General features: G+C 44.5%; 3 protein-coding genes across 4 annotated transcripts; all 3 read left to right on the top strand.

The window, feature by feature from the left end:
• The first annotated feature begins 255 nt into the window (after positions 1-255).
• On the top strand, positions 256-5,185 carry LOC123428386 (protein phosphatase 1 regulatory inhibitor subunit PPP1R8 homolog). 2 transcript variants are annotated; one of them, XR_006622555.1, is made up of 4 exons: positions 256-393; positions 1,028-1,607; positions 1,967-2,918; positions 4,851-5,185. XR_006622555.1 is itself a non-coding variant. In XM_045112614.1 (3 exons), exons 2-3 carry the CDS (start codon positions 1,144-1,146, stop codon positions 2,769-2,771), a joined length of 1,269 nt encoding a protein of 422 aa, XP_044968549.1. In that variant the 5' UTR covers positions 256-393; positions 1,028-1,143; the 3' UTR covers positions 2,772-2,968. The 2 variants fall into 2 exon arrangements, 1 of the variants encoding a protein (XP_044968549.1); XM_045112614.1 differs by lacking the exon at positions 4,851-5,185 and having other exon boundaries at positions 1,967-2,968.
• A 2,138-nt stretch (positions 5,186-7,323) lies between these two features.
• On the top strand, positions 7,324-9,330 carry LOC123428290 (V-type proton ATPase 16 kDa proteolipid subunit). Its single transcript, XM_045112517.1, has 3 exons — positions 7,324-7,497; positions 7,578-7,863; positions 8,843-9,330. Exons 1-3 carry the CDS (start codon positions 7,419-7,421, stop codon positions 8,973-8,975), a joined length of 498 nt encoding a protein of 165 aa, XP_044968452.1. The 5' UTR covers positions 7,324-7,418; the 3' UTR covers positions 8,976-9,330.
• A 2,236-nt stretch (positions 9,331-11,566) lies between these two features.
• LOC123428198 (zinc finger transcription factor YY1-like) lies at positions 11,567-15,044 on the top strand. The gene is made up of 6 exons (XM_045112418.1): positions 11,567-11,850; positions 11,932-11,990; positions 12,376-12,584; positions 12,951-13,040; positions 13,759-13,899; positions 14,250-15,044. The coding sequence occupies exons 1-6, from the start codon at positions 11,729-11,731 to the stop codon at positions 14,784-14,786; spliced, it is 1,158 nt and encodes a 385-aa protein (XP_044968353.1). The 5' UTR covers positions 11,567-11,728; the 3' UTR covers positions 14,787-15,044.
• The last annotated feature ends 4,277 nt before the right edge of the window (positions 15,045-19,321 follow it).

Below are 19,321 nucleotides of genomic sequence, written 5' to 3'. Positions count from 1 at the left end.
TTTAAGATTCTAGTCCCAAACTTGGCACCGGTGCTCCTCGCACGTTCCTGAATTTATTTCAACTTTTTTCTTTAACGACATCCGTTTAATGTGAAAAGACGTTTTCGTTAACTACGAGACGTCCGTGATGATTTCGTCAGTATTAAGATGTGATATCGACTCAGTATCTCTGAGCTGTTTACGAAGAATATTTTTTTTTGGTGGATCCCCTTGGAGACGCCCTCGCCGAAATCCCGAAAGTGCCCCTGTGCCCGTATCGACCAAGACGAGCTCGCTCTCCCCCCGTATCCTTCCCCTCCCTCCCTCCCTCCCAGCGGCGGCCGCCTCGTCGGCGGCGAGCCTCGTCGGACGCGCTCCTCGAAGGCGTCGGGCACCTCCCCGCGCGGCCCCTGGGTGAGTCTCCCTCCCTTCTCCTCCCTCCCTCCCTCCCTCTCCCGCTCGTCCCCTTCGCCCAAGGGGGCTGGCGACCTAGGGTTAGGTGCAGAGCTCCCGTCGTGCCGCCGCCGCTGCTGCTCCTCGCCGACGCCGTTCCCGCGTGCTCGTGCGCAGCCGCCGCCGCCCCGTCACGCGTCCGCTGCTTCCCGAAGCCAGTCTCAAGCCTGATGAAAACAGTAGATTCGGTTGGAACAACGCAGTGGGGAACTGCGAATTCATCAATCAAACGTGTAACAGCGCCAGATTCAGGATGCTCGCCGGCCAAATTCGCCGTCCAGTCTCCCGTGAACAAAGGCTTCCCAATCCTTTCTTTGGGACTACAGCAGCCCAGCCCAGCCCAGCCATCACGCAGCATTGGGGATGTTATCTTGTTGCTGCGTCTCCTTCGGTTAAAGGAGGCATCCGCTCAGGCATATATCGCCGGAAACAAATCAAAGTAGCTCGTTTTGAAGTCCAGGAGGATATATCATCCAACATCTAGCCCGTTACTGGTTTCGCCTTTTCTGATTCGCGACACGAGGCGGCGGCCAGTGGGATGTTCTCTGCGGGTAATTTTGTTTGCTGGTACTGACTTTTTGTAATCCGTCTGTAGGGGATCCTTGCAGAGCTTGAGTACGGACAGTCCTGCGGGGTTCATCATCACCAGCTGTTAAAGAGTGATTCAGTGATAAGAGACCAGAAGAGGTGGTAGTGGTAAGCTTGGAGGAGATGTACCGTGGTGGGCTTGACCGCTTCAAGAAAGCTCAGGCCTTGGAGCCCTTCTCGGTGCAGCAGTCTGGTTCCGGCACAAAGAGTGTGCCCGCGGCGGTTAAAGTGCAGCCAGCTCCATTGGTGCCGCCGCAAAGCTCACATCTTGGTCCCAGCCAGAGTCAGCATGCTACGCAGAGTGCTGGCTCAAGCATCGCCGGGCAAGAGGCTGCTGGGGCTCCCAGACCAGCCGTGACGCAGTTTGGTGGTGGGCAGTCGACATGGCAACCGCCGGACTGGGCAATTGAGCCGCGTCCTGGGGTTTACTATCTTGAGGTGATGAAGGATGGGAATGCCATCGATAGGATCAATCTGGACAAGAAGAGGCATATATTTGGGAGGCAGGTGCCTGCTTGCGAGATTGTCTTGGACCATCAGTCTGTCTCACGCCAACATGCTGCTGTCGTTCCACACAAAAATGGAAGGTTAGAGACCTTCCTGATGTTTGATGCACTTGCTTTCAGTTGGACGTATGAGTTTTTGTTTTAAATGGTTGAACAAGTCTTCTTTTTAGCAACCTGAATGTTAAGCGTGCTATCAAATCAAATAGATTTCAATTTATTAACTCAATAGACAACGGGTTGTGCCTGTGATGGAATATTGTGCTCCTATATGCTTTTGACCTTTATTAAGACATGCTTCTTTCAGAAATTTCTACCAGAGAAATGGCAGGATTATACCTGTAAAATGTTCTTTTATCTTCATTGTGTCTTAGGTGCATAACTAACAGCTGCTCCATGGTACATTTGTTGCGAATGAGAGATTAACCTTTGTTTCCTTTCAGCATCTATGTTATCGATTTAGGATCTGTTCATGGTACATTTGTTGCGAATGAGAGATTAACCAAGGACAACCCTGTTGAGCTTGAAGTTGGACAGTCACTTCGTTTTGCTGCATCAACCAGAGCATATGTTCTACGAAAGAACACAGCTACTTTTTTCCCCACTCATAGTCTCCCGTCAGATGTGAGTTTGCCGTCTCCTCCAGACTCTGACGATGAAGATGCCGTTGTGGCATACAATACAATACTCAATCGCTATGGTGTTAGCAAATCAGATGTGCCATTGAGGAGAAAAGGTTCTTCAGGGGATGCTTCTGCTTCTGCTGTAAACGACGACAACCAGGCGATTGGTAGACCGTGGAAGAGAAGTAAAAAACGGAGAGTGTCATTTAGAGATCAGGTTGGTGGAGAGCTTATTCAGGTGGTTGGGATTTCTGATGGAGCAGATGTTGAAACTGAACCAGGCCCGGTAGGTGTGAAGGAAGGCAGTCTTGTTGGGAAGTACGAGTCTCTTGTACAGGTTACTGTCATACCAAAAGGCAAGGAGCAAACTTCACAAAAGGACAGTAGTGCCTCCCACAGTACCGGGGTAACAGATAAGCTGCAACAGATGCTTGACAAAGTAAAAAGCACAACAAGAGGCGGTATGTATGATGACCTTTACGGGGATTCTGTTCCGGCAAAACTGGGCTCATCATGGGCGTATAAATCAGATGGCCAGCCAGAGCAAGTCAAAGTTGTTGATGAAAAGAAGTCTAGCAAGGCAAATTCAGCTGATGATAGTGATGATGACTTGTTTGGCGACTAGTTATTTTGTCACATTTCCTTCCAGTTAGTAGTGAATTGCCTTGATGATTCCAAACGCATGGCATGGCAGCAGAAATGTTATTTTTTGTCTTGGGTATTGTGCTTTTTGTTCTGCTACATGATTGGTTGTATCCTGCTGTGAATCAAGGTAATCTCTTTTTTGCCTAATATTAATGTTAGAGCATGCTTTCTTTCTTATGGCTGGAATCATGGGGATTGTACGAACCATGTTGCCCCATTTCGTCATTCTTTATTTGTGCGGTGCCGTTAACTCTTTTACCCTGCCCTGCTGGTTTCTATCGTCTTACTGTCTTAGCTTTGCTTGTGCATTATGATGCACTTCCTTGTGATGAAAATACAACCATTCATTCTTGTGCATTATTAGTTCATGTTTTAAATGCTTAACAGTTAAATAGTAAAAGCTAGAGCTTTGTTTCGTCGCCTGAACTGCTGCTGTATTCATTGTTCATCTGGTCAAGTAGGTACATAATTTTATTGCATACTGCCATATTCTCATGTCATAAAGTGTGGTAAGTCTTATCTCTAGTTCGTGGCTTAATTATTAGTCGTTTATTTATATTTCCATCTTTTATTTGGCTTGTTTTACCCTACTTTAGGAGCCCCTAATATTTAAGGAGCCGTTTTCTTCCTTTTCACTATTAAAGGGGAAAATAAAATAAAATAAAGAAATCACCCCACTGAGTCCCCCTTTTCTCTTGAACCCTGTCCCGTTCAAACCTGGCTGTGTGGACTCTTTCTGTATGGTTGACTTGGTAGTTAACCATCATGACCCTGTCATCCTACTTTTGAATGAAGGTCCAAGTCCTTATGCATCCATTTGATAGTATTCCACCGTCCAATTCTTGTGGGAAGTATGTTGAAACTGCATAAGGTTGCTTGCTTCTCTTCTCCCTTATTAAGGCTAACTGACATGCATCTCCAGCTAGTGACCATTGCTTGGACTTGGTATTTTTCACTTAGCACCTGTTTGGCAGCTCTCCGCGGAGCGGAGCGTGTGCAGCGGGCTTTTAGCAACTCCCTGATTTAGCACTGGATGCCACTCCGCTCTGGCGCGGAGTCGCGGAGCGGAAGGAGTCCGAACGCGCCCTTAGTTTGGACGTACAAGGTCTCTTGTCAGCAGGAGTCTTTTGGCATCTGTGACAGGTACGCGAGGTACTCTAGCAGTAGCAGTGGATACTGCCTGCATGTTTTGTTTACTGTCACATGGCAGAGTCTTTGTTGTACCTGCGCCGTTGCTGTGCGGTGCTGCCTCCTCAACAAGCAGCGCTGTACCGGTGCTTGACTGCCATGTGGGAGATCGCGACATCGTCCATCTCTAGTTCTCTACCACCATCGGCATACCATACCGCATGAAACACACTCTGCTTCCCCATGCGGCTATACCTCGCTGCCACCTTCTTTCTCAATGCCGAGCAATGTAACGGCCGGCCTTGCTGTCATCATCATCATCGTTGAAAATAAGTCATCACAACACGGGGGCCACCAAGAAGCGCTATGAGATGTGTGAAGAAGGAATTTTGAATTGGAATCGGTTTGGCAGTTCAAATAAATCTTTAAAAAAATAAGCTACAAGATGCTGGAAAAGAACATATGATGTCTTTGTTTCATTGACTAGCTCATCTTCCAAGTTCTTTTGCTACTGAACTTGGAATCTTGGATAGGCTGTCTTTCTTTACATCGTGGTAGACTCTGTTTGGTGTAGCATTTATATTTGAAAATCTCTCGACTTTGGTTCAGAATGAGTAGTGTGCAAGTAGAAGTAGGCGCTTTGGCTGCTGACTGCTGGTGCTGTTGGCAGGTACATCTTGCTTCAGTCTGTCTTTGCCTTGCGCATTGTGGGGGAAAAAGGAAACGCCGAATCAGAAACAGAAACCACTTTGCTAGTTAACTGATATCCCAAATCTTTTTCTGTACTTCGATTATCCGAATAAGATGATGTTACTTTGGTGACGTGGCTTTATTTTTGCATGGCTGAAGCGAGAGCTGCGACTGCAGATCCTGGTTCGGAGATTGCAACCTAGCATTTCTATACTTACTGTCGTTTGTAAACTTGATGCAGGGCACCGGTTCCTTCATTATCATGCTTTTCTCGACGAGTTTTCAACACAGCTGAAGCATCTTGCATATCTCTCTACCATACTATGCTTTTTTGAATCCCGTTCTTGCCAACACAACCTTTGTAACCTTACAGGATCTATACGCCAGCTGAATCATGTCGAAGTCATCTCATTATCCCGTAGCTTTTGTCTTAGTACCTCCCTCTTAGATTCATCGTTATTTGAAATTTCACAGCATTTTTGGAGGGCACTGTCCACAATTTGATGCAGTTTCATGCCTACCGCTTGTTTACATTGTATTTTTGTGATTTAAAAGAAAGAGAGTAGAGTGATTAAACTGGTCGGAATTTACAAGTTCTTTTTTTCATTCACCAAGACTCTAAAGGCTGATACCAACCTTGTCTACTTAACTCAACTGGAATTCTAGGCACTTATATTTTCTGTGAATAAGGACCTGGCTTGATGTTACAAACTTTCAACGATTCAAAACATTCTGGAAAAAAACAAGAAAATTTCAACCAGGTTTTCATAGAGCCAAACAAATTGAATCTCCATCCTGAGCATGAGCCAAAGGTGCGTCGCCGGATCTGCCCTAACATTGTATATTGCGGTTGGGAAGTTATTGTGCTAAGGTCCAGCTAGACGAATGCCCCGATGAAAAGCCGTCATAGTTGAAGCAACCATTGTGTAATCAAAATTCATAGGGGTGAAAAGCAGTCATGGTTGAAGCAATCATTGTGTAAATCAAAATTCATATGGGTGAAAAGCTATCATAGTTGAAGCAATCATTGTGTAATCAAAATTCATAGGGGTGAAAGCAGTCATGGTTGAAGCAACCATTGTGTAATCAAAATTCATAGGGGTGAAAAGCTCTCATAGTTGAAGCAACCATTGTGTAATCAAAATTCATAGGGGTGAAAAGCAGTCATGGTTGAAGCAACCATTGTGTAAATCAAAATTCATAGGGGTGAAAAGCTGTCATAGTCGAAGCGACCATTGTGTAATCAAAATTCATAGGGGTGGAAAGCAGTCATGGTTGAAGCAACCATTGTGTAAATCAAAATTCATAGGGGTGAAAAGCAGTCATGGTTGAAGCAACCATTGTGTAAATCAAAATTCATAGAGGTGAAAAACAGTCATGGTTGAAGCAACCATTGTGTAATCAAAATTCATAGGGGTGAAAAGCCCTCGGGAAATCTAAAATACGTCTAGGAAAATATGAACACCAATGTCAACTCTAGGATTTGAATTTTGATGGGCTGGTTCCACAATAAGGAACATAACTATAGCCCTTATCCTTAATTCGCTTTTGTGGAAGTTTTCTGAATCCATTAACATTTTTTAAATCCACAAACATTTTTTCAAATCCATAAAGTTTCTTGGAATTCATGAACATTTTATGAATTAACGAACTTCTTTTGGGTCCATGAACAATTTTTCAATTGTACAATCATTTTTTTGAATTCACGGATATTTTTTTAATTCATATACATTTTTTGGATTCTTGAACATTTTTTGAATTCACAAATATTTGTTGATCCGTGAACAATTCTTTGAAATTGTCCCGCATCCCACACGGACATTTGTATACGTTTTTTCAAGAAAAAACAACTATAAACCATGGGATCCGCTCTTTCTTTAAACACACTCCACTTTATTAATTGATAACATTTTGTGTAGGGATACAATGGAGATCAAAGGGCTGAATAAGCTAGAAGTGGGTTCTTTCAGCCAGGTCTAGAGCGTATTCAGCGAGGCTACGTGCGTCGGCGTTCAACTCCCTTCCTTCGAAGATAAATGAAGAAGATGCAAACTCAGCAACCCTTATGATAATCTCGCGAATTATGTTGCCATTCATTCCACCAGCACCATAACTGATGTTCTCCATGACCTCCTTGCAATCTGTAGCTACAAATATGTGGTTCATTGAGGGGTCTTTTGCGAACGCCATAGCTTCCAAGATTGTTGGGTCTATGATTCTCATACTCACGATGTCAGAAGATCCCAAGTAACCCCCACGGGAATCCCTACACACTGACCCTAAAGCACCACTGCTCCTCGAAACAGCCCCCCATCTACCTTAAGTTTGGCAAAAACCAGTGCGGCGTGGAGTACAACGGCCTCTTGCCGGGATAGAGCGAGGGATGGGATCAACCCATGTATCTAGCACTGGAATGTCAATTTTCCGCTCGAACAGATATGTACCTAGATGGCGCTATCTAGATATTTCAATGCTAAATACATATTTAGATACATCCGTTTGAGCGGTAACTAATATACTCCAAATGAATTGCCGGGCTCACTAGGTAGCGTTCGGGTGGGCTGCATAAGAAGCCCACGAGGTAATCACCAGCCCGGAGCCCAGGCCCATCGGGGCAGCCCGGCCCACGCAGCCCGTGGGCCCACGACGCAGGCGCAGTAGTCGTGTCTCCCATTACTTGTCTCCTCCTGGTCCACACGTCCGTCCCCCATAATATCTCTCTCCTCCTTCTCTCCCCTCCCTCACCTCCACTCGTCGCCGTCGCCGTCCAGTCTCCGGCGAGATCCCCGCCGCTCCCCCGCCGGCAGCCATGTCTTCCGTCTTCAGCGGCGACGAGACCGCCCCCTTCTTCGGCTTCCTCGGCGCCGCGGCCGCCCTCGTCTTCTCCTGTAAGCCCACCTCCCTTCCCCCAGATCTCCCCTCCCCCTCCCCTCCTCCAGATCTGACCGCGGCGCGTGTGATGACGCAGGCATGGGCGCGGCGTACGGGACGGCCAAGAGCGGGGTGGGGGTGGCGTCGATGGGGGTGATGCGGCCGGAGCTGGTGATGAAGTCCATCGTGCCCGTCGTCATGGCCGGGGTGCTCGGGATCTACGGCCTCATCATCGCCGTCATCATCTCCACCGGGATCAACCCCAAGGCCAAGCCCTACTTCCTCTTCGACGGCTACGCCCACCTCTCCTCCGGCCTCGCCTGCGGCCTCGCCGGCCTCGCCGCCGGCATGGCCATCGGCATCGTCGGCGACGCCGGCGTCAGGTATACCCCTACGCACATATATTCTCCCTCCCTCCTTTCCGAGGTTTGTCCAATGCGTGGGAGTACGCAATGTAAATCTTGTGCTACTTGGTACTGAGAACTTACTCTAGCATAAATCTGACGAGGATGGGTACAGCAGGGAAGCAAATCATGCTACTTGATTCTGTGCTCTTACTTGGGACATGCTTGATCTGAGTTTACATATGAAACCATTGCTGCCTCACTTGTCAAACCACACCTACTGGATAATGTCATGTCAGTGAGGCATGAATGAATTCTAGTATTGTGAATAAATCAAAATAATGGTTCCATGCTGATTACACTCTGAATTTGGCCTGCATTAGGACCTCCAGATAGCATACTGTTTGTCCAAGGTTCCTAGAGATTGAAAATGTGCAAATCTGAAAGCAAACATGGAAGTGGTGATTTAGTTAGTGTATTTGGAGAGGCTTTCTGATGTGGGCTAACTTCTCATAATCAGAAGTCCTTGATTAAGCGCCCTAAAGAGTTACGGCCGCGTTACACTTCTGGTTTCTTCTATTTGGAGACACTGGCCATATCTGCTTTGACTACCATGACCATCCTCTGGTCTCAGTTATGACAAGTCATGTTATTTTAGTTTGCATGCATCACACAGGGTTTTGCTTGTCACTTAACTAGATTCCCCAGTGGCCCTGCTTTAATAAATTCATCAAGGGTTGCATTCTGAATCTTCTATTACTCCTGTTTTCCTTGCACTTTGAGCTTTGTTGAACACCAGGTATGTTCTGGAGGGGGGAATCGGTACAATCGTGTTGTAGCCAGTGGCTCACTTTTTATTTCTTTCGGTTGTCAATATGTTTTATTAGGTTTTGCTCTTTTGTTATTATTAGGATGTACCTTCTGGTAGTGGTAGATCAATCTTTCTATGGACAACAACCTTTTTGTCTGGAAGTTGTTGAAGTACTGATTTGATTCTGTTGTTTTACCTCCTCTGCAGGGCCAACGCACAGCAGCCCAAGCTGTTCGTCGGAATGATCCTCATCCTCATCTTTGCCGAAGCCCTTGCCCTGTACGGCCTCATTGTCGGCATCATCCTCTCCTCGCGTGCCGGCCAATCCCGCGCCGACTAGAACAAAGCGCTTGCAAGCAAGGAGCACACGGTCCATCATTGTATTATGTTTCAAAGGGTTTATTTCTTCCTAGAGACTTGTTTGGCATTACGCTGTGGTTCCTTCTTTTGTGTTCATGCTCCTCGGCGGAGGAACATAATGTGGGTGGGATCATAGGGATTTCCACGCCCTCCATCTGTAATTTTATTCTATCCGGCAACGCAAAGCTACCTGTATCTACTCGTACTTAGCACCTGTTGTATTTATTATTTGGAATAATAATCGGCGATGAGCCGTTTGGGACGTGGTGATGAATAAGCAAAGCTAGACCTAGTTTCACCTTTGTGTGTGATTCTTGTCTAGATTCATTTTGTTATGTCTGGGGTCATATGCAGGGATTGTTGTGTTTTGTATGTTAGTTAGTTTGGTTATATGTTTTGTGATGCCAACTACTAGCTGAGGTTATCTGTGTGAAACTATCAAGCACACACTGGTGTTTGATAGTTTGCATATGAAAAATAAAATTGAAGGTTTTTTGAAAATTTCTCTTGAAAGACATGACATATATAGTTGATTCTTTTGGCCCCTAAGCTCAAGTGCTGTGTTTTTTAAAATGTTGAACTCTATTAAGAATTTACAAAATTACATAGTTTTTTGCGTTTGTGCATCTCTGCCAAAGATAACTTAAGAGACGTGAGAAAAACAAAAGTACCCTACAAAGAAGAAAGAACCCTAATTTATATTGGAGAAAAATATACCGAAATGATAAATGTCACATTTGTGGCATGAGCATTCTGGCCTTTTTATAAATAAAGTTGTCATTTGAAAAGAAAAAAAAACTGAAACTTACCATTTGAAAAGGAAGTTGTAATCCTCATGTCACAAAAATTACCATAAAAATGTTCAGATTTCCATGTATTCGTGCCACGCTTGTGGCACTTCCCAGGGTCCAAAAGATAAGGACCCTATTCTACTAGAGATTTTCGGCCGGGATGTTGGACCGAGCAGCCCATGCACATGTTTAGTAGTCATCCCTTTTTCATGGTTGATTGATGCGCGTGAAAATTTTCTTTCACTTCGGGGTAGTCTTCCCACGCGGCGGCCCCCTCCACCAGTGGCGGAGCTTGAGACAAAGACATGAGGGGGGGGGGGAAACATAATTAATTCCAGTTGATTTTAATGAAAAACAATCCTAATAAAAAAGTTATATGGGCTTGATTTTTTTTGAGAGGGGTGGGGCGATGACCCAGCCGCCCAGGTTGGCCCCTACCAAGCTCCGCCACTGCCCTCCACCCTCCTCCTATCACCCATCACACCTTGGCAGCTCTCCCGTCCTAGTCACACCTTCTCCTTACGACCTGACGCGTCACCCTCGAGCTCTATAAAGGGCGTGATCAACACATAATTTCAACATGTTGCCCCGTGGGCCATGTAGGCTCGGGTGTTAGGAGAGATTGGTCCACGTGATGTTAGGAACTCTTCTATTGGAAGCAACATGCACTTAAAGCAACACATAAATATTTGTTAACCCATACGAAACAACGTATACACTAAGTATAAAAAAAGTAGGGATATCACATCATGTTATCCCGACGAGATCGACCCTCACTTCGGTTGTATTTGGAGCTCGAGGGCCATCATCAAGGTCAAGATTTTTGCCTGGTTGCTTTTCAAAGATAGGCTAAACACCAAGGCCAACCTCCACGGCAAGACTATCACACCCGACTCCTGCTGTCCGAGGCGTGCTCATCTGCTTGAAGACACGTCACACCTGGCACTTCGTTGCCCTGGGGAAGTCCATGTGTGGGCTCTTCTCGAACTTCAGCCGCCGTCGACATCGGTCTCATCTGGACCACCGCCACCCCGACCGGCCTCAGCATCAACATTTAGCCCATGGTGGCACTCGCCATTCCTTGAAAACTATGTGACTCTCGTAATGCCGAGGTGTTTCGCAATGAGAATCACTCTGCTATGAACACTATACGTAATGCAACATTTGGTTTCACTCTGTGGGTCATTAGGTTTAAAGACCTGGTTGCTAGGGAGGCCGCCATCGCTTGGCGCCACTCTCTCTCTTCTCAATGTAACCTCTAATGTAACTCAGGCCTTCGGGCCCTATTTTTGACTAATGTTCACCTGGGGAAGCTCCCCCCTCCGTGATCGTTCAAAAAAATATGTCATTCTAGCCAAAGAAATCCGGAATAAACCCCGATGAATATATAAACCGAGCCTAGCTTCAGGCTAAACTGTGGATGCCCCTAAAGGGGAACTGAGCCGCATCTCCTCGTCCTACACCCTCATTTTGTCTCGAAAATCCAAGTCACATTTGGTCCGGTCAGAACAACAACTCCCGCAAACAATGCCTACCAGCAATTAAAAATGGATATATCTGAATACAGATATTATTTGTTATCATTACTTTTTCCATGGTAATACATGTCGCATCCGTATCTTAAAGATCAAATTACAAGACGCGTAAAAACCAAGACGGCTATTTGTCGTTACCAAATCGCAATCAAAATAATAGCCATGCTTTATAATGGTTTTCGAATACGATGCTGGAAAAAATCAGTAGAAACAATGTTAGTAGGAGTATTGTTTTTGGACACAAAGAAAACCAAGTCGTGTGGCATTTTCCGGCCAAGGGCCAGCGAGCGAGCGGCCTTCCCAGAGAAACCGAAGAACCCTAGAGGGAGAGAGAGCGGCGGCGCCGGCGGCCGCACCGCATCGCGCAGCGCGGAGGGAGAGGGGACGGCCCGCATCGAGCCGGAGGCATGGAGTACGCGGCGGTGGCGGGGGCCGGGGGCTACTACTACTACCCGCCCGCGCAGCCGCAGCCGCCGCCTCAGGCGCTCCGCCGCCGCCCGCGCCCCGCCGCCCGCTGGGTCAAGCAGTGGTACGCCCCCGCCACGCTAATGTCCGTCTCTGATATCGCCGCTGCGCCGGACCGACCCGACTGACCGCCGTTGCGTTGCAGGATCCCGCAGGATCTCGCCTCCCCCGGCTCCAAGTGCGCCCTCTTCAAGTGGGTCAGAGGTACCTCGCGCCCCCCACCACCCCCCCGAATCCTCCTCCCCTCCCCTCCCCTCTCCTCACCTCACCTCACCTCGTGGATCATAGCGCCGTGGCGGGATAGCGGCGAGACGGATCGGCGATGGCGACCGATGCATCTGTTGTTCATCTTATCATGAACAGCATAGCGAGTTTTATCTTGTCGTACTCGCTGTAGTTTGAAGCAGATTGCGGGATTGCCTGCAACGGCCGATGCAAATTCTGGCCTATCTTATCCTGAATCATGGAGCAGATTTTACCTTATCCTCTGTATATAGTTGGTTGTTGCCACCCGCTAGGCTGAGCAGGTTGTGCGATTTCCTGCATCGACTAATCATCGGCGGTTGGCTTCCGCGTAACCCGTGTGCAGAGGACGTGTACAGGAACCTGAAGGAGAGCGGGGGCGGGGTGCAGGAGCTGGAGGCGCAGCCGCGCAAGGTCGAGCCCGCCACGGAGATCCTCTTCCTCTGCAGCTACGACAACTGCGGCAAGACCTTCGTCGATGTGGCGGCCTTGAGGAAGCACGCCCACGTGCACGGCGAGCGGCAGTATGTTTGTCAGGAGCCCGGCTGTGGGAAGGTACCTCCAGTAGAAGAAAATTACCTTATGCCTTTACCAGTGCATATCCTAGCGTTGGCAAACTTATCTGATTACCAGCATCGGCAAACTTCCCTGTGATTTCAGGCTCATAGTTTTATGCTCTTTGTCTTTCTTATTATCCACAAGCACCTTCCTGTGCTGTGCATGGTTATTGATGGATTTAAGGCCCAATGTATTTGTTCCAGTACAACTATACATATAAGACGTTTGGTTATGTCCTGCATTGGTAAAATGGAAAAAAACTGTTATATGTGTCCTTGCTCTTGTTGGGAGAATGTAATTCCTAACTACTTGACTGTTCTTTTTGGACAGAAATGATGAATCCTCTTTCTGTTTGTTTCGCAGAAATTTGTAGACAGCTCAAAGTTGAAGAGGCACCACCTTACTCACACAGGACAAAAGGATTTCGTTTGCCCACATCCAGGCTGTGGTAAGGTAGGGATTCACAGTGTTTCTGTTAGACGGCAGCATTCTTTGCTTCTAATTCTCACCATACAGCCTTACATTTGTAGTTACAGTGTTCTTCTATCTGGTGATGCAAAACTAAGTTGAGTGGCACCAATTCTATCAAACTGAAGATGTTCCACTGATTTGATTAAATCAACTTAATGAAACTTCCCCTGACCCCTCAAGCTAGTTTTATGCTTGTAAATTCAATTGCTACGTGCCTAATCTGTTGGTAATTTTAGAGGTTTACTTTCTACTACGCCACAACTTCCTGTTTGCATCTTTGCAAGTGAGTGGCTGGTTTATGCTTTCTTATTGGTGAATCGTTTCACTATGGTGCGTTTTACATGTTCTAACAAGCAAATCCTCTGAATTTCAGGCTTTCTCATTTTTGCTTCTATTTCTCACCATACAACTTACATTTTTAAATTACACTGTTCTTCTATCTAACTGAAGATGTTTTGTTGATTTGATTTGATGAACTTAATGGAACTTTCCCTGATCCCTCAAGCTAGTTTAATGCTTGTAAATTCAATTGCTACGGCCCTAAACTGTTGCTAATTTTAGAGGTTTCTACTTTGTACAACTCCACAACTTCCTAATTGCATATTTACAAGCGTCTGGTTGGCTTATGCTTTCGTATTGGTTAATCGTTTCACTATGGTACATTTTATCTGCTCTAACAAACAAATCCTCTGAATTGCAGGCCTTCTCATTGGATTTTAACTTGCGTGCACACCTCAAAACACATGCTGTGGAAAATTATCATATATGCCCCTTTCCAGCATGTGGCAAAAGATTTACAAGCGACTTCAAATTAAAATGCCATATTAAGACACATGAAAAGGTATGTTGCTATACCACATTGACTTCCATGTTCATCTTTTGGATTATCTTTTCCTTCTATTCATGCTAGTTCCATGAAGTTCTGCGGTACATGTTCAGTTTTATCCCTGACATATTTGATCCACTGAGGGAACTTTGTTAACTGTTTTCCGATTGGAACTATGGATGACGCAAATACATTAAGTTGGAGCGTGATCTAGTTTATCAGATTAGTGTCCTACTATCCCAACTACATAATCATTTATTAAAATGCCCATGGTGCCACACCTGCATGACGCAGTTTGCAGTTATGTATATGAATCTTGTCAGTCTTATGTTTTACTTACCGTATCTTTTGTGACCATGATGCAGACTGGATCTCCTATTGCAGTGCAGCATACACCACCAGCAGAAAAACCACAAAACACCATAAAGCCTTCCATACAAGCAACCCCAAAGCCTTCTGCACCCACACCACCAAGCTTTTCCTCTGAGCGCCCTTATGTCTGCCCCTACGAAGGCTGTGGGAAAGCCTACATCCACGGTTACAAACTCAATCTCCATTTCAAGACTCAGCACCCTGAACACAATCAGGAAGGCAATGGTAGGATCGCCACACCTGCAGCGGAGTATAACTATGCTGACGCCGGTGACATCGCGCCAAACCCGAAAAGGAGCAAGACAAACCAAGCACACAGGGCCCCTCCATCTAACGCCTACAATGTCAAGGTTTCCAGCAGGATGGGCGTTGATACCAGTGGTGTGAAGAACCAGTGGCCAGGCAAGGGTATGTATGACGATGACAGCGAAGAGACCGAGGAAGATCCTGGTGGTAACAACGTACAAGATGGCTGGAGATACGGTAACCAGAACGCCGATGATGAGGAAACAGAAGAAGATGAAGATTAGCTGGACATTCCGCCTTTCCTGTTTACTGACATTCCGCTGGAGCGTGTGCCCTAGGTTGTTTAGATGTGGTTGTCTGCTTCCTTTTAGTAAGTTTCGTGTATGCTGAAAACTAGCAATGAATGAAACTAAGTGGGTGTTATAGTTATGGTAGAATTAGATTGCGCGCATATGAGCAGACACTTACTGATGTTGTTTGGTCATTTTGTTGAGATGGTCCATTATGTAATATATATCTGCACTCCACCTTGTGGTAGTTAATCGTTTCTGGACGGTGATGAAGTAGCTAGATATTTCCTTCTTTTCTACCTATACAAGAGGTGGTTTATACAGGTCGCCTGTGCCAAGAAGCTTAATTACATGGTAAGGTATTATGTCGTGGCACATATGGTGATATAGTTGGCAGAGTTTGACACTTGAGTTTGGTGGTGAATATATATATGGTGAATCTTGTTCTGTTTGTTTTGTAGAAATTTGAAGCTGCAATATCTTACTCACACATGACAAAAGGATTATATTTGCCCACATCCAGATTGCCGTAAGGTATGGCTTCACAGAGTTTGTATTGCATGACAGCATTTTATGTTTTTAGTTCTCACCATACAGTTCACAATTTTGTCAGTGTTCTTCTGTTTAATGGTGCAGAACTAAGTAGTGGCATGCTAATTTTATCTCACTTAACGTTTTTAGCTTGTTTGATTAGTTGAGCTCAATTAACCTTCACCTGATACCTCAAACTAATATTATGTTTGTAAATTACACTTTTATCCTAACCTATTGCTAATTTTAGATCTTCCTAATTTCCACAATGTAATATAGTCCTGTCTGCATATCTACAAGTGACTGGTTTGGAAACTGAAGTACTGTAAATGCTTATGACTTCTTATTGATGAATCCTTCCGCTCTGGTACATGTTGTAGCTTCTAATTAACCCCCCCCCCCCCCCCTCTGAATTTCAGGTTTTCTCTTTGGATTTTAACTTAAGTGCGCACCTCAAAACACATGCCGTAGAAAGTTATCTTGTATGCCCATTCCCAGCATTTGACAATAGATTTGCAAGTGATTTTGAATTAAAATGACATATCAAGGCACATGAAAAGGTATGTTTCTATAGCACATTGATTTCCTTGTTCATCTTTTAGGGTTGCCTTTCTATTTATTCAATTCATACCCACTAATTTATTGCGCCATATTGGAGCCATATCAGAAATGTATTTGAATAGGATTGGATCAATAAAGGTTCCCTAAACCAACTGTTTTCCACAGTAAAGCTCCTCAGTGCCAAACTGGCTTGATGCGATCACTTGATATGTTTGGTGTGCAGTGTGATCGATTGCATCACATCTTATGTGCGTGGACGGTATATGGTTGATGATGGCGACATGGGACAACTTCGATGTGTAGTGTTGGGCTTGTTCTTTTCTGTTTCACGAAATTAGTTATGGTTCCCACAGAAAGGCCAAATTGCCTATGTGCTAGCAAGTGATGCTTAGGACCAAATTAGTTATGCTAGCAAGAGTGACTGGTAATAATCGTATGCTGACTAATTTATGTCGATGGTATAAGCATCTGAGGATGTGGCTGTTGGTTATTTTTCACTGCTTCTTTGAAAAATCCTGAGATTTGATGGCACATCTTTTCTCTCATGGTGGGGTCTACTTATAAAAAAATGTGTCATGACTTGGTACCTTTGCTTTTGGCAACATGTTTGTTATACTTTGAGCTGTTGCTGTTGTAGACCCACACAGTTAGCTGCAGAGGTGTTCGTTAGCTATTTGCAGTTAGAGAGTGCTCAATATAAGACCTGCATGCCTTTTCTGAATATAGCAGATTTTTTTTCTCAGCAACGAGGTAAATGAAGTGCACTGCCAAATAAAGCATTTAAACTAATTTTAGTGCTGACCACACTGAGCTGGTGGTTAGTACCAGTTGAAGGTTGTGTTTAGACTTATATCCTTGGGACAGAATGGAAGGCAAATGGAAAACAAATTTTGGGTTAAACCGGACAGAGGGAAAAGAAAAATGAACAGCCCACAAGACAATGAGTATCTGTTCTTTTTTTAGGCAATTGGCTAAGAATTGTGCATTGTCTACAACTGCAAGCAAAGCAAAGACTATACTAAGAGTCTCGCATCGTCTCCGGCTGCAAGCAAAGCAAAGGGAAGCTAGCAGAAACTTGGCATGCCCTGCAGGCTTTGGGATCAGTTCCATTATTTTGCTGCAATCCTCGAGGTGTGTCCATCTATTATGGCCCTATATAAACACTGCCTTGAAATAGGAATGCTCTAAACAAATCAGATATGCCAATTGATCATACCGCTCTTTGGTCTTTCTCTAATCAATCCTGTAGAGTTTGACCAACATGAGGATGTTGAATGATCATGTCCAGAGCAGCTACCCTCCCGAAGCTCAACACAGCAGGTACACATATTCAAAATATAGATAAACCTATTGTATAAAGTAGGTTTATTTTTTAAATTATTAAATTGAACTGTTGCCATGTGCTGGGCGGTTGCTGAATGCGGCTTGTTGTTACTGTTTGGATAAAGCTTTATTTTCTGCATACTGACTCGCTGTTCCATTATTTCGGTAATGGAACTTGGGGCCATGGGGCTTGGTATGAATGAAAAAATAGGTGCATTTCTAAAATTATATGCATGCGCATTTGGTATTATTACGTATCTATGTAGAGCATGGGGATCGGAGCTCTTTATCTTCAACTAGCAGTGTTCTCTTTATGTATAACAAATGCGACTCTCATTTCTATTCCACTCTTGTCACATTCTTTTCTTATGGTCCCAAAAATCATTCATATTTGCACATCTAATAGCTATATGTGCATGCATGAATCAATTTTGATAATTTCCTTTTTTTTCTTATTTTGCAATCATATATTAACAGAATTTCATCGACCACCTAACTTTGCATCATATATTAACAAAGTTTTATTCATCAGCCACCTAATAAGGTATATATAGTTATTACAAATCCAGCTATTATGGATTGCGCATGGTGTTTGTACAAAACCAATTTGTTTTTCTTCCGTTCCAAATTCCATATGAAAGTATGTTTGTAGTTTCTAAACCAGAAGGTACAACAACAACAACAACTAAGCCTTTAGTCCCAAACAAGTTGGAGTAGGCTAGAGGTGAAACCCATAAGATCTCGCGACCAACTCATGGTTCTGGCACATGGATAGCAAGCTTCCACGCACACCTGTCCATGGCTAGTTCTTTGGTGATGCTCCAATCCTTTAGATCTCTCTTTACGGACTCTTCCCATGTCAAGTTCGGTCTATCCCGACCTTTCTTGACATTATCAGCATGCTTTAGCCGTCCGCTATGCATTGGGGTTTTTGGTGGCCTACGCTGAATATGTCCAAACCATCTCAGACGATGTTGGACAAGCTTCTCTTCAATTGACGTTACCCCAACTCTATCTCGTATATCATCATTCCGGATTCGATCCTTCCTTGTGTGGCCACACCTCCATCTCAACATGCGCATCTCCGTCACACCTAGCTATTGCACGTGTCGCCTTTTAGTCGGCCAACACTCAGCGTCATACAACATAGCGGGTCGAACTACCGTCCTATAGAACTTGCCTTTTAGCTTTTGTGGCACTCTCTTGTCAGAGAATGCCAGAAGCTTGGCGTCACTTCATCCATAAGACTTTAATTCGATGGTTAACAAAAATTATATTCTAAAATACAGTTGTTTAGGGGGTCTATACATAAAATTGCCACATATATAAAGGGAGTTTTATTTAATATCTTCCAAATAAGAGTTTTTGTAACTTCATAGCTTAACTATGGGCAGCGCTCTGCGCCGACCGAAACTTTCGGCCGGCCGCACGCGGGCCGCATCGTTAGATCTGTCCATGCAGCAAAATTCCTCGATGTAGCAAATTTCGGCCACGGTTGCAACAAAAATATGGTTGTAGCAAAAAAATATTAACGTGATCGTAGCAAAAAAATGACGTTGATGATGCGTGGCAGCAAAACAAAATGTGGGTTGTAGCAAAAACAATCCGATGAACAAATGTAGCAAACGTATATGCAGCTTTTTAGTGGACAAATGTAGCGAATAGAAAACACTTGTAATAAATTTAAAAGCTAGTTGCAGCAAATTTAGACGGGAAAAAAGATGCATGCCTAATCAGCTACACGCGCTGGTCGCGCGCGACCGGCCGAACGTTTCGGCCGGCGCGCCGCCTGCCACAAGGGTTTCCCTTTAACCATTAAGGTTTTCATACAAATTTGTATACAAAACAAATTTCTACAATTTTTATTACTTGTAATATATGTGTATAATTATATTATTTATCCACTTATACTAGTTTTCATATATTTATTGGTATGGATTTACTTACTATAGATGTCTGATGGAGTTCGTATGAAAATCAGGTCTATTTCTTATTATTATTATTCTGTATGTAATATTCTATAAAACAGAGTCGCATTTGTTATGCACCTAAGAAAGAGTTTTTTATAAATTAATCTGTTTATGAATGTAATGCTGATTTCGTACCAAGACATG

This window comes from Hordeum vulgare, chromosome 1H (assembly GCF_904849725.1).
Source record: "Hordeum vulgare subsp. vulgare chromosome 1H, MorexV3_pseudomolecules_assembly, whole genome shotgun sequence".
Classification (NCBI taxonomy): Eukaryota; Viridiplantae; Streptophyta; class Magnoliopsida; order Poales; family Poaceae; genus Hordeum; species Hordeum vulgare.
The sequence above is the reverse complement of the archived record's forward strand: the minus strand, read 5'-3'. Positions and strand labels throughout refer to the sequence as shown.